Source organism: Varroa jacobsoni, unplaced genomic scaffold (genome assembly GCF_002532875.2).
Source record: "Varroa jacobsoni isolate VJ856 unplaced genomic scaffold, vjacob_1.0 scaffold_1191, whole genome shotgun sequence".
Classification (NCBI taxonomy): Eukaryota; Metazoa; Arthropoda; class Arachnida; order Mesostigmata; family Varroidae; genus Varroa; species Varroa jacobsoni.
This window is the reverse complement of record NW_019214093.1, coordinates 36,788-50,103: the sequence shown is the minus strand read 5'-3', so window position 1 is coordinate 50,103 and position 13,316 is coordinate 36,788. Positions and strand designations below refer to the sequence as shown.

Here is a 13,316-nt window from a genome sequence, read left to right as displayed (position 1 = left end):
TTAAATCTGTAGGAAGAACATGTATTTTCTCCCTATTTAACGTCTTTTGAATACTTTAGCACACCTACTGTTTTATACTGACTTATTAATTCTGCAAAAGTAATTTAAGAGGAGTAGGCTTCCTCTTGATTAGAAACTAGAAGATCCTGACTGAAGTTTCATACTGCCATGGTAAATTATCAAAACGTGACGCGTTGTACCGCGAGACGAGGTTTTGACATCTTGGAAAAGATCTGACCAATCAGAGAGTGACTATTTATTGTATCATGATAAAATGTAGCAATAACAGATTCGATCAGGATAGCAACCCGATGCATACCCGGGTCGTTGCTACTAACAGCCACCTGTTGTCGGTGTTGCATACGTTCATATTTTCTATACGAGCGCAATTATTAGAGCTAACTAGAACTTCCAAAGTGTTTTGGACGTCGACTTTCAGCCCCGTGTTATTTTGTATAATACGATTCACCGTTTCGCTTCGAAATCCGGTAAAATAATCCGTTAGTGAAACAAATCTACAGATATCTTGCCAATTTACTCAAAATTTTAATATTAATTTGTTTTAATTTAAATAATTAATAGATTTGTAATAGACTTTTGCAAATTTCTGCTAAAATATATTATTTTCTTCAAGTTAAAGTTCCTCTCTTATACACTTTTCTAACTAGGCCGAATTTCTTTAGTGGCTCATATTTTGGGCAGCGCTGGCAATCGATACTGTCCACTGTTTCGACTGGCTGTACAAAAGAAAAAAATGCTAGGGGGGTTTCGAACTTTGCTTGCATGTCTGGCATTACCCTTGAATAATTCTATAGTCATTATTATTGGAGCTTCTATTGTCCCTGGGTTAGCAATTCACTAAAATGTCCATTGAAAACTGCTATAATTAATTATGAATCATTTCAGATGCACTTGTAGCTTCATTTGACGGTGCCTGGGGACTAATTTTGCTGTCAATGCAAGGTAATTCATTGGGCCGACAATTCGTCTTTGTGGCGGACTGGTGAGGTGATGTAATTTTGGCGTTTCTAATTATTTTGTGGTCCTTGACGGTCCTTATCGGTGTAGCAGGTGGTGCAAGGAAGCGTCTTCTTGAGCAATCCCACCATAGGCACCTGCGCTCAAAGCGACCACCGTTCTAAGGTTTTCTAAGATAATGGGCCTACTTGAGAAGATCTTTAAATGAAGACAATTTCTCTGCGGCCCTTTATTAAAACATGAGAAAATTAAACAGGCAAAGAGGGTTAACCTTCGTAAAGGCATTGTTCATCTCTAATTGATTACCTTTTGCCATTCCTAACAAGTACTTACTTACAAGTACGATTGACTGTAACTTACCAAGTACGAATCCAGCTGAAGCAATTTCTGCTGTAGTGGACAAACACTGCCGTCTTACGGTGATTTCATTACTATTGATACTCTGGACAGATGGCAAGTGACTACAATACAATACAGCCTTGTCTATGTAACACAAGTTCCGTTTCTAACAATACAACTGGTCCAGCACGGGATTCTATGAACGTTACTCAACTTCCACTATTTCTACCGAGGTAGAATCACAAAGAATCGTCAAAAAAAGATGTTCCTGTTTATTCCGATGTTTATTATGCTGATATCTAAGCAAGTTCTCGTTTGTCGTAGCATAATGCACTAATAAACTTAGCGGATCGAGATTGAACTCGACTGTTTTTCATCAACGAGTCCGCGCGTCATTAATATGACTATGAATTGTTTGCACGGCGTGCTGATAGAGTGTTAGTCGCGCTAAGTAGTCGAACAAGTTTTTTGACAAGCTTAAACAAATCTTCTGATTATGTATTGCATTTTCAGGACTATATCTTGCTTAGGTCCCACACTGGCCTATAGGCATATAATTTCTATCATAGTAGCATGATTCACGAGCCTTTCTGGTACGTGAGTGCTGTGTCGTCGTTTCGTCATAGTGATATTTCGTACTTTTTTTCCCGTCGCTCACCCGTGCGTCGACTGTGACAGCACTTCTAATGCTAGTTAATGCGGCCAGTAAATATTGGCATTATTTTTTTTTCCTTAAAATGTATGTATCTATAGACTGGCGCGGTGTTCTAGTCATCACTTCGTGCATATCGATTGTACTTGCCGGATGTCTGGCGCTGGCACGCCACTACCGTTACGAATATCGGTTGGCAAAGTTACTCTGGAAAATCGATATCCGAGACGTCCTGTCCCTACCACATCTTCAGTATCAGCATCAGCCGCAGCACCTTCAGCAGCAGCATCCTCAGCGGGAAAGCGCCAGTGGAAACCATTTGGGCTACCCCCAGCGACAGCAGCCCAGCAACTACGCATCACAACAGCGTCAAAACGGCATTTCAAGAGCGACTTCGCTCCCGAACTGCAACAGGACCACTCCCCCATCGACGAACCCTCGAGCTGTAAGTGTGATTAACATTCAAAAACAAAAACGATCCCTGTATCTATGTGAGCATATACTTTATTGTGTTTGTTGTATATTAAAACAGAATGTATCTCAATGTGTTTTACCGATTGGGTCAGGTTTTCAGTTGCCCAATATTAACTGATACGAATGTATGGGGATTAGCATTTCGCGCCCTCCTAGCACCGAGGGAGGATTTCCGTTCTCTTCATCATTTGCCACAGCAGGCTTATGGTAGCAGAAACTATCAGCCAACAGTATGCACGTCACGATGGATTCGGTTATTCTATTTCGTATGGCCACTAAACGATGTCTCATAAGAGAACAAAAACATTGTCCATGTCACTGCACCGACGTTGTCGCTTGGTTTCTTTACCTGAGCGAATTCGCGTCGCAGGAGGGACAAATTGAGCCTACTTCTTAGCGATATTCGAGCCATATGGCTTTTATTTGTTCATCAGCATAGTCTCAAGGACTGGTAGAGTACGTAGCGTCGGCCCGTCTAGTTTGTGTGCCTTGTGCTTTTTTTATCCCGTCTAGCACGTCAAGAACATAGGTCTTCTTAGATCACGCACCGTATGTTCCGCACGCTGTTGGCCGACCTGCAGCTGCTGCTCTGAGAGTCCTCTTTCTTCATGAAAGAATAAATCATCTCTCAACAGAACATCACTAGAACGCGTTCGATTAGTGCCAGCAGGAAGCGTTGTCTGAACGCCCGGACGACTCGCTAAAATCGAATGGCATTATCGCTTTGCGACCGTGAAACAGATTGCGCAGTTATCTCTATTTGGAATTGCTACGTCTTCTATGTAGCCTTCAAATCGTAAGAGGTTGACAAAACGATGGTTTGTAAATAAAGGCATCAGATAGACCGCACAACAGCGCAAATAAGGCAGCGTTTTCAATTCCGTCTCTGGAGTAGGTTATTTCGAATTGTTCGAAATAGAGGGATTGTGTTAGGTTTCTAGTATAATATCTAGCTTTTATGAACTAACTAAGCAAATAGTTCGAGGTCAAGTAGAGCAAGTAGCTTGCTGCTACTTAAGCGTGAACAGAGTAATAGGACTGATCAGGTCTTTGACGTAAATTGTCATTTGTATTATAGCACTTATTAATATCTCGTTGTGCTGCCTGGCAGACTATATTTGCTAGCGAATCCCCAGCAAGCTTACCGACAGGCATCTCTCCGGATGAAGATTCCTACGAGCCAACGGATGCCGATGGAGGCTGTTCTCGTGTATGCTTCTACAAGGGAAATATGGTTTTCATCAAGCCCATTTATAAGAAGAGTATCGACCTTACAAGGAGCATTCGAAAAGAGCTCATTCAGGTAACGTATCCGTTAAACTGCGGTGCTAGTGTACTAAGACATATAGCAGTAGCTTCGATACGTTTGCGGTTCGGTAGGATTGAATTTTTTAGGAGCTTGTCTGACAACCCGTGTTTTGCATGCGCCATTTGACAGAGTAACATATGGGCGTAAACAATCGGATACAGTTCTGCAGGTTTTCATTTGCTCGAATCGGTTCTAGCCTAGTGCCGGAGAAACAGGCCTATTGGCACGTGGAAAGTTGACAATGACATTCGCTGTTTGCTTCCTGTGAAGTCAGAAAGGTCTTCAAGTAAATGTTAAAATTGTTTCAAAGTTGTTCAAATGTTGTAAAATTGTTTGTAAAGTAAAATTGTTTCTGAGTTTTAACCACTGCTTGTATCTTTAACCACCAGATGCGCGAGATGCGCCACGAAAACGTCAATCCCTTTATTGGAGCCTGCGTCGACCCGCCAAACATCTGCATTTTTACCTTGTACTGCGCCAGGGGGTCGCTTGAGGTACGTACGAAACAGCAACAGCTGAACCTATCATTGTACTGTGCCTTAACATGTGACCTAATTTGAACGAATATTCCATTATATCAACGAGACTTAGACAATTTATCGTATAGTTTCCATGTCAACATCCTGTGGGGACCTTCAAAGTACTTCTGTTGAAAATTAACTGAAACGGAAGATATCCGTATCGAATGCATAGAACGGAAACGAGTCCTTTTTGCAGAGCGACACGAAGCTCGTGTCTGAATTATCGTAAACTAAACGGCTTGCAAAAGTTCAAGAACCAGCTCAAGTGAATGTCGAGCATATACACTTCAAATGGGCTCGTAAAGGACAATTATCTTGATAAAGGAACTTATGGAAATCTAGTACTTTCCGTGTTGTTGGGTGCAAGCTTTAAACAGTTCGCGTTGTGCATATTAGTGATGAATCAAGTTAGCTTGTGGTGCTTCATCTCTGCTGTCTCCTATAGGCCTACTCCTTCCTGTTTTTCAGTAGCCGAACGATCGTCCATACGTACAATTGCCCAAAGATCATACTAGCGGCAGCAGCAGCTGCTAAGCAGTAAGTAGCAGTACAACGGACCAATAAAGCTAAATATGTACAGACGTCTAGTTGTCTTTTTACGTGTGCAACGAAGTCACACTGCAGATTTTGCCCCATAGCACATGTGTGTCGCACGCAAAATGGAATGGGATGAGGGGCCGATATTAATTTCCTTGTGCTTTTCTCGCTCCTCCTTTCGTTCGAGGGTTCGCCTGTTGCCTTCTGGGGCAGCTAGTTGTTGGTCGCCCGCGGCATCTCTCAACCAGCGACCATGCAAGTTCTGTCAATAACAGCCGTGTTCGGAGGCTCGGCTTTTGTTTGCTGTTGTAAATTGCGCTGGCCGGTCACTTCCTGTTATGCGCTAAGCGAGACCCTGGCGCGGCCATTGCCGTTCCATCGTGCTGCGCGGCTGCTCTAACGTTCGGTGCCTTCTTATGTTGTATTGTAAGACGTGTTTGCTCATGTTGACTTTGCTTACTGCTCAAACGACCGTGTTCCGAGCTTTTTTAGCTGTCTGCGCCTCTGCTGTCGTACGGCGGTGATTGTCCCGCGTCGCCCTGCCAGACGGCTTAGTTTAGCTTTACGCTTTTATACTGAAAGGAGGGCGCGTTATTGTCATGATTATGCGGTTGTCGACGCCTTATTCAGCTGCAAGTATGAAGCGTCTACGTTATGGCATTGCTGGCTCAACCCGTTGCCGCCTTCAACGTCGTATAGGGTTGCGATGCTGTTGTGCGATTCGCGCCCGATGTAGAACGATTATGTTAAATCTTCCGGCCAAGAGTTTGGCCTATGTGGCTGTAGGTCTGTGTACGAGCTTAGTCCCATGTAGAAGCCCTAACGTGACAGACTTTAGTTTGCACCATGTGTCGAAGTACGGTACGGTTTTTTGCTGTAGAAATGCAATTGAGCCCATTAAATGGTAGGATTAGGCTAGTCTATATGGATGTTGCCACGGTTGCCGTGTCGATTATCATTTATTGATAGGTAAGTTTGCGCAAGAGTAAAATGCTTTGTAAGTTTTACAAGGGGACGGCTACAACACGTGATGGCGTTTAGCTCTTCCGTTAGCATTATTATACGTATATTAAACACAAGATGTCGCTAATAAAAACGAAGCGGTAAATCAAGTTGAACTTATTCTTGTTCCTCTAAAGGGACTCTAGTGCAAAAGTGTTTCGGCGCACTTGGCTAATTAGATGAAAACAGCATACCTAGCTAAGAAAAAACTCGTTTCTTAACTTCCGTTTATTCATGTTTATCTATGATTTACCTGTGTGACGACACGTAGGATGTGCTAAAGAACGAAGACCTGACGTTGGACGGTATATTTGTATCGTCACTTGTGGCCGATCTCCTAAAGGGCATGATCTATATCCACGATTCGGATATTGTGTCGCATGGTAACCTGAAATCTTCTAAATGTTTGGTAGACTCGCGCTGGGTGCTGCAAATCACAGATTTCGGCCTTCACGAATTTCGGTCGGGTCAAAACATGCCAAACACGAATCGTCGAAATAGAGGTGGGTTAATTAACTCATGTATTTAGTTGGGTCATATCGAGATACGTCTTCATGTGTGACACCGATATTATTTGATGTCAGCGTCGTCAGGTTTTGTCTAAATCGCAATCGTTTTTATTTTTTAAAAAAACAGCACAACCTCGAGAGACCATCTTGCGCCTCGAAGATCTCCCAATATGGCTAGAAAATGGTTGCTAAGTACCTGTACTCATAAGTAAATTACTGTTCCACTTATTCTTTTAATTCTATACTTAAACTAACATAGACTAAGTGGCGCTACAAATACCTAGACATCGAAGACTTTTTTCTTAAAGCCACATATATCATAGGGATGATTTTACCTTGTGTACAGTTTACTCAACATGGAACCGTCGATGCAGAAAATCTACCTTTTTATTGAAAGCTTGGAACTTAATTACACATACGATATAATAGAATAAGGTGAAAATAAAAGGTATAAAAAGGTAAATATAATAAAGGGTAAAAATAAAAAGGGCAACAATTTAAAAAGAACGTCAAACATTGGCCTATGTCTCAGATCAGAGATTTGAATTTTAACGGAAGTCCAACTTTGCCTAAGATATTTCTGCTTGCGTTATTTCTCCTCTTTCTTGTTTTAATAAATACCACAACCTGAATATGCATTTAGAGAACGAACAAAGAATTTACGCTTTTCTGAAAAGCGTAGATTTTTTGTTGATAAAAGCCAAATCTACAAACTCTTTGTAGTAGGTAAATATATTTCTCACTATTAGTATTATTGTTATTATCTTATTCAAAAATTACTTAAAGTCACAAGTGGTAATAACAGTGCCAACCTTAGTTGTGTTATTTTGATGTTTTCCCTTGCTGTTTCGACAGATGTCAGACTGAAGGCCTTCATATTGACCTGGTTATTATACGGCGTTCGCCTAAGAGTCCTAAAACCATATAGAACAAAAATGAAAAAATAACCGAGCAAAAAAAAATATAAAAAGTCACATTTGGATCTAACCATTTTTTATTGAATGACCAAACCATTCGGCAGCCCAGGCCGTAACCTTTCAAGGAGGACCCTCCAGGATGCCATGTTTTTCTAACAGGTTTTTCTCGTCATACATTGATGTATGTATGACGAGACTTTTTTTCAACTAGTAATGTTCCAACTCGAACAATATGAATTGTGAACTTATCGACCAACAAAATGATATATGGATTGTTCCATATTCATAGAAAACTAAGGCTAAAATTAGCAAGTCGATTGTGTACAATAAGTTGCTATAATTGGCAAACGCACGTAACTGAGAGACGGAGATGGTTATACATTATTATAGAACGGTACGTAGAAAAAACATCTCTAGCTTTAGGCTCGGCTTTGTCATTAAGCATTGCTTTAGGCGGCATGAAGTTGTCACTAAGAGAAAGCAGCGTCACAGCAGCTACGCTTGATCACATTGTTTCTGTCATTACAAGCATTATATTTGGTTTGGCAATATGTATAATATTTTTGTAAAAAATATCGTAGGTCTTCTTTGGCGGGCTCCAGAGCTCCTACGCGAACAATCGCTTCTATCACGAGGGACCCAGAAGGGAGACGTCTATTCATTTGCAATCATCCTTTACGAGATCGTTGGTCGGGCAGGCCCATGGGGACCAGACCCATTACCCATTAAATGTAAGCATTCAATAATATCTGAAATGTAAGAAGACGCTATAAAGATCTGAAACAGTAGTTCAGAAGACTAACGTATAACGATGGCATTCTGATGTAGCTTCAAAGAACTTTGATTCAAGTTTAAATCGTTACTTTATGTGCATTGTGTTCATCTAGAATCTCATGTTAGAGCCTTATATTTCAGTGTACTGAATCAGATGCAATGCACAGCGCCCTCAGGTCCCGCAACAAATACGGTGATAAATACACACGCATATACAGATAGGTAAAACATCAGTTAGCTATACATTCTACAAGAGGCAGTTTTACACATCATTTTTCTTTGAATACCTTTGGAGCACAGCACTGCGTACTATTGAGTTGGCATGATTCATTGTATCCCAGGCCAATCTTCTGGCCCTTCGTCTGACGGTTGGACCTGGTCCGAGATCATACTAAATCTCCGTCTACGCCTCCTCTCCTTTGTCCAGTTAAGCTTTCTGGTAGTTCAAACTGTACATTCGTAGGAAAAATGGTAGACAAACCAGCTGTGCAGAACAATCTAGCTTTCTCTCTCTCACGTGGCACTCTTACCCTTCATCGTTTTCCAGGCGCGTTTCACATGTGGGCCTTTGCCTGGCAAAGAGACCTTCTTAGAGTATTCTTTTTATCCTTCTTCTATTTCACGAAGGACGCAAGCAAAGTTTCTTTTTTAAAGTTTGGCGGCCTTTGTTAGAGCTATGAACGTGAAGATCGTTCCAGCCGGCTGTGGTGCCCGACATCACCACCGTATCAGTGTATAGACAACGTCATTTGCGAAGTAATACAGTTTTTTTCTATGGTGCTATACGTATTTCCGAATGTTTGAGATGTACTCTTTTGCAGTAGTTCCCGCATACACGGATGGAATGGCCGTCCGTCCCACTCGCCAAATATCCGTGGTTTTTTGTGTTCATCACTTCACGATTAAATTATAGTACAAAATATACAATACACCAGTGAAACGTTACTTGTTACACACTATAACTACTAAACATTATAGTATTGTAATAGACCGAGACGGAGACGATCCAAAGGAAAAGTTAACAGGCAGTCGGAAAGGTGTACGCTCTCATGGCTCCCCTTCTGGCCGGCCTTCGTAAAAAACATACTGACCTGTGCTGTTGTAAAGTAAGAAAAAATTTCGGCCGACAGAAAAAGAACTATGGGGATAAAAGTTCGTCTTCATCCTCAGTCATCACGTCCCATCATAGAGTTCCGTTGCTCGCTGCTCATTGTGCGTTTGACCCTACTGGGACCGTTGACGTTACATAGTTTCACGCTGTTGGACTTTTCGGCGACTGGGTGAAGCTATGGTACGTAGCGTTGCTATTGAGCGAATGCTTTTACATAACATAGGACCTTTTAAAATGGAGGTTTTTATTGACGATTTCCAATGAAGCTACTGCATGGCGAATACAAATGCACTCAGGTAGTCTACATCTGAATTTTACACAAAAAAAAGCTGCACATACATTCCCAGGGAGCTCTTACTTCCCTGTTTCAGGCTAACTAGATAGCTTTAGATAGAAAACCAAAAGCTTGTTTCGAACGTTTGTCTTTAGCGCTTCGCCATCGCAAGTTCACTGCAGTCGAGGCCACGAATCGCTATCGAGCGGATATCGTGCGGCTCGAAAAATGGGTTTCTATACGGATGTTTTTTACTCTTTGAACACTTTCAGTAGGACTTCTCAGCACTCGTTGACCAAATCAAAAACGATATTTAAAAATAGTTTTGCCACGTTTTTCAAGCTGGCTCAATTTGGTGTTCATATCATTATCAGCATCACTAATAAGAAAGCTGCAGTTTTTGATTGCACAGTTACCCGCGCAACGATGCTCTAGTGATTTTTTGATTAAATGAATAATTTCTGTTTGCTGCCTGGCATTGTCGAAGAAGTGCGTAACGCTCATTGGTCTAATGGGCGTTGACATTACCCAATCGACGGCATTGCATATACAGGCCTTTGACCGTAGGCTTCTCTCAGATTTTTCGAACTTGTGTCTACGTTCCTATTAACTAGGTAGAATTGCGATACGGTTGTGTGAAGATTTAATGGCTTTATGGATTTAATTTACCGTACGATCCAACCACCAAACAATAGCATAGGTAAATACGGTGCACGATAAACGTGTTTAATGGCTAAGTTAGATATAAAATTGAATAGTATAGGTAAATACTGTGTGCCATAGACAGTAGGCTCATCTTAATGTCACAGATTAGTCTTTGCTGTGAGAAACTGCTTCAACAATCTGGATTATGCAACAGGGACTCTGCTGAAAGGCGCGCAGGGCAATTGCAGTTACTAAGTTCTATTGGGCTACGATAAACACCGAACGGAGACCGCATCGGCCTCTGCCCTCCTAGATGTCTTCGTTTTATGAGTATTGTTGTTATATATGCGCCTAGTTGCCTACTATAGGTGCGTTCCCGTGGCATTTTAACCAGTGTCACTATTCATAGTCTGCCCAATGCTCTATACCATGTAATACGTGTGCCTAAATGAAGAAGCTTTAATTATTTATAAAGCACCGAATTTTAATCTCATTTCATGCATCTTCTGTTCTTCGGACAATCGGACTATAGCTGTTATCTGTACAGTGGTAGGAAACGAATTTAAGTCAATACAACTACCCCCAAAATATGAATCAACGTATGAGGCTGTATGAAGTAGATCAACGATGACGAAATAGAGATAGGCTTCTATTACAGTTGCTTGAAGCATAAACTTACCGATGTATCTTAACACAGCCATCCACGCGGCTGCGTTGCTTAATAAATACAGAGTAAAACAGACTTTACCAGTTTTCGGAGCAAGAAACGCGATCAGTAGATAACGTTACCACTACCGGCATTGACGTGAGTTCTTTCTAGTGCATACATACACTTAAGACACATGTCAAAATTTAACAATATTTTTCTAAACAAGTTCCATTGTCTTGTTTTTGCTATCGGGCTCAGCTAGACAAATGCACTAGGTAGGAGGCTTGTCTAATATTTACCCGAAGACATCTGCTAACTGGCTGATGATTATGGGTCGTCATGCACTCGTTTCTGTCGCTTTTCGCGTTCCTGCCCACTGCACGATGAAATCCTGTGTCGGGCCACGTCATCTATCACCTCTAGGCATTATCGACGCTTTGATCAACCCGCCAGACCCTCTGCATCCACCCCGACCACCATTGGAGGCGCTGAATTGTCCAGACTATGTTGTTCAATGTCTGCGCGAGTGCTGGGACGAAAATCCCGATCAGCGGCCGGACTTCCACTTTGTGAACGTTCGCCTCAGAGAAATGCAAGCTGGATTGTAGGTTGAATTTTACTCGTAGAATTGCCGTGTTTTTAGAAAAACAATAGCAGTAATATATACATAAAAAATTGATCGATGTCTTTTTCTTGAGCCACAAAGGTTTCTTTGCCATGGTACAAATGGCGAAATACGTCTTGGAAGTAATAGTCATATTATGGTCTACCTTCGCTTTATTGAAAGCTCAATTATATTTGCTGGACTGTCTTACGTACTGACTTTACTATGAATAGTATGACCTAGTTATTAATAACAGACATTGAGGATATGTGTTTATTTTTCTTTCTTAATTTCAAATGTAATTATTCACAAAGAATAGGTAGGTCTGTCTCCCCAATGACAATGACATTGTCCTAATGTTGCTTGCGTATTATAAATTCGTCTCGCCGTAAGTTTGCCAAGCTAACGAACTTACTTCAAAATCGAACGCATTTTTTCCCATAGCAACCTAACTAAAACCAGAGCACAAGCAACATTTTTAGATATGCCCAAGGCTTTTCTTCGTAATTTATGTACAATAGTTCCTACGATGCTTATTTATGCTTCTCTATTTCGGACCTATGCCCGGCTACCCCGCCAATAGTATACTTTTTCACTTATGTCTATATATAAAAGTATCTTTGGCCTATAGTATTATTTCCCCTCAGTATCATAAACGACTGCTCGCTAAGTGGGCAAAGGACTGAGAAGAAAAGTTCTCTATCCTAAAAACGAGAGTCCGTCTTTCTGCGATAGAGCCGCACACAACCATCTTCCTCCTATGCTATACTGTTAACAGAATTTTCTGTTTTGTCACCTAATTAACCATTACGCTAACATAAGAAGAGTTCTTTTTTGTATCTTGTTTTTGAGCATGCTTGCCCACTGCAACTGTCCAGCACCAGCAGTAACCTGGCTGTGATCTCAGTATGTCGCACCTCTCTAGTTGACGATATCTTGTTTCCCCCGTTCGGGAGAAGATATTACTGAGGAAATACCCCCTAACTGTACATCGTATGCTAGACTTGTTCAATGCATGATTCAATAACGCAGGTTACAGGACCTTCATGCTATTCTGTATTACTATCATGTTTAAAGTTTTGAGATTCCAATGTAAACCATTATCTCGCAGGCTGATTTTCGTTGATGCAGTTGTTTATCTGCTGTGTAACAAATGGCACAACGAAGGTTATTTCTCCGTTTTTCATTACACTGTCAATTGGATAGTGTTATATATCGCAGCTAAAGGACACCTTAAACAAACATGAACGACGTAGAGTTAGGGTAATGCTAATGACACGTGGGTGCTCTTATAACGATTTCTATACTGGACAGACGACACTTTTTGAAATGCTATTAAATACTTGACACACAATGGTTCTATTAGCTTCCGTGTGCCGTCAAAACAGTGACGATGTTCGACGTGACGAAATCGTTCTGAGGGAAAATACGTGGAAACCATATAGACTAAGGTTTAACTTACAAGAACTTCGCCGCACCTAAACTTCAATGCAGTTCGTAAACAACGATGGCGAATGTCGTCGACTACGATATTATCTCTGCAACTCTGTCTTTTCTGTTAGGAAACCGAATATTTTCGACAACATGATTGCCATAATGGAGAAGTACGCGTACAATCTCGAATCACTCGTCCAAGAACGAACTTATCAGCTTCTTGAAGAGAAGAAGAAGACCGAAAATCTCTTACTACGAATGTTGCCTAAGCCAGTTGCTGAGCAGCTGAAACGGGGTGAACCGGTAAGTGTGAAAGGATGAGAATGTCTGTACTGAAACAGTACATTACTTGAAGTGTAATAAGAATGACAGGTGTAAAATGGGTTAGGACAGAGAGTGATTATGTAAATGCTTTCGTCTACCTGTACGTTCCAAAATTGTGTTGGGAAGACCATAATGTTGGTAATCCCCATACACTTACAGGTCTTTCATTCGCTATTAGTTAATGACTGAACTACGCATTACTCCGTCATCGTTGCGAATTTTACAAGGTAGTTAGGATATAGAGAGTAGCCAACTGTTTGGAA

The 13,316-nt window shown here is 41.2% G+C and overlaps 1 protein-coding gene across 1 annotated transcript in view; it reads left to right on the top strand.

The window, feature by feature from the left end:
* Positions 1-13,316, top strand: part of LOC111267453 (guanylate cyclase 32E) — a 41,690-nt gene that overhangs the window by 22,547 nt on the left and 5,827 nt on the right. Inside the window, exons 12-19 of the mRNA XM_086971336.1 lie at positions 2,071-2,414; positions 2,536-2,727; positions 3,555-3,746; positions 4,142-4,246; positions 6,084-6,315; positions 7,820-7,969; positions 11,115-11,295; positions 12,858-13,032. Coding sequence (XP_086827462.1) covers positions 2,071-2,414; positions 2,536-2,727; positions 3,555-3,746; positions 4,142-4,246; positions 6,084-6,315; positions 7,820-7,969; positions 11,115-11,295; positions 12,858-13,032 — 1,571 coding nt within the window. The remainder of the gene's footprint in view (positions 1-2,070; positions 2,415-2,535; positions 2,728-3,554; positions 3,747-4,141; positions 4,247-6,083; positions 6,316-7,819; positions 7,970-11,114; positions 11,296-12,857; positions 13,033-13,316) is intronic.